Here is a 649-nt window from a genome sequence, read left to right as displayed (position 1 = left end):
TTCCGCTGCGCCGAGTGCGGGCGCACCTTCCGCCTGAGCTTCCATCTCATCCAGCACCAGCGGGTCCACAGCCGGGAGTGACGGGGCCACGTGGGCGGGACCGGGAGTGACGGACCCGCTCCCCCAGGGGCAGACGGGGACACTTCCCACTGAGACTTGTCTTCGCAGCCCAGGTGTCTCCTGAGGGACCTTCACGCAGCGAAGCTGATCGGCCTCTGTGACCGCCCATCGCCGAGCCCCCACCCCCCGCAGCCGTGAGCTCCCTGCGGTCTCGGTGTCTCTGCAGGTTCTGGGATTCACACTCAGAGCCGGACCGGTGCTCGTGCTATTTAAGTATTTATGACGTCAGAGAGGAAGGGAGAGGGCGGGACGTCAAGATGAGAGGGAATCGGGGACGGCTGCCTCCTGCTCGCCCCGCACGGGGTGGAGCCCACAGCCCGGGCCTGTGCCCTGACCGGGAATCGAACCCGGAGCTCCTGGCTCACGGGTCGGGGCTCTGCTTGTTCTGAGTTGGTCCGGGCGCAGCGTCTGCACTCGGGACTTGACTGGTCAGAGGTGGGAAGACGCGCAGGCGCCGTGACACCCAGGACATCAGCGCTGACGGCAGCCAGGAGCACAGGTCGTGGGGGCTGGGCCCCGGGAGGAGCCG

The 649-nt window shown here is 67.6% G+C and overlaps 1 protein-coding gene across 1 annotated transcript in view; it reads left to right on the top strand.

Moving 5' to 3' along the window:
* The window catches only part of LOC102248423 (zinc finger protein 41 homolog), a 15148-nt gene extending 14505 nt beyond the window's left edge, over positions 1 to 643 (top strand). The window contains exon 6 of the mRNA XM_014539982.1: positions 1 to 643. This exon is cut by the window's left edge and continues 1 nt beyond it. Coding sequence (XP_014395468.1) covers positions 1 to 81 — 81 coding nt within the window. The 3' untranslated portion in view covers positions 82 to 643.
* The last annotated feature ends 6 nt before the right edge of the window (positions 644 to 649 follow it).

Source organism: Myotis brandtii, unplaced genomic scaffold, assembly GCF_000412655.1.
Source record: "Myotis brandtii unplaced genomic scaffold, ASM41265v1 scaffold2325, whole genome shotgun sequence".
NCBI lineage: Eukaryota > Metazoa > Chordata > Mammalia > Chiroptera > Vespertilionidae > Myotis > Myotis brandtii.
The sequence above is the reverse complement of the archived record's forward strand: the minus strand, read 5'-3'. Positions and strand labels throughout refer to the sequence as shown.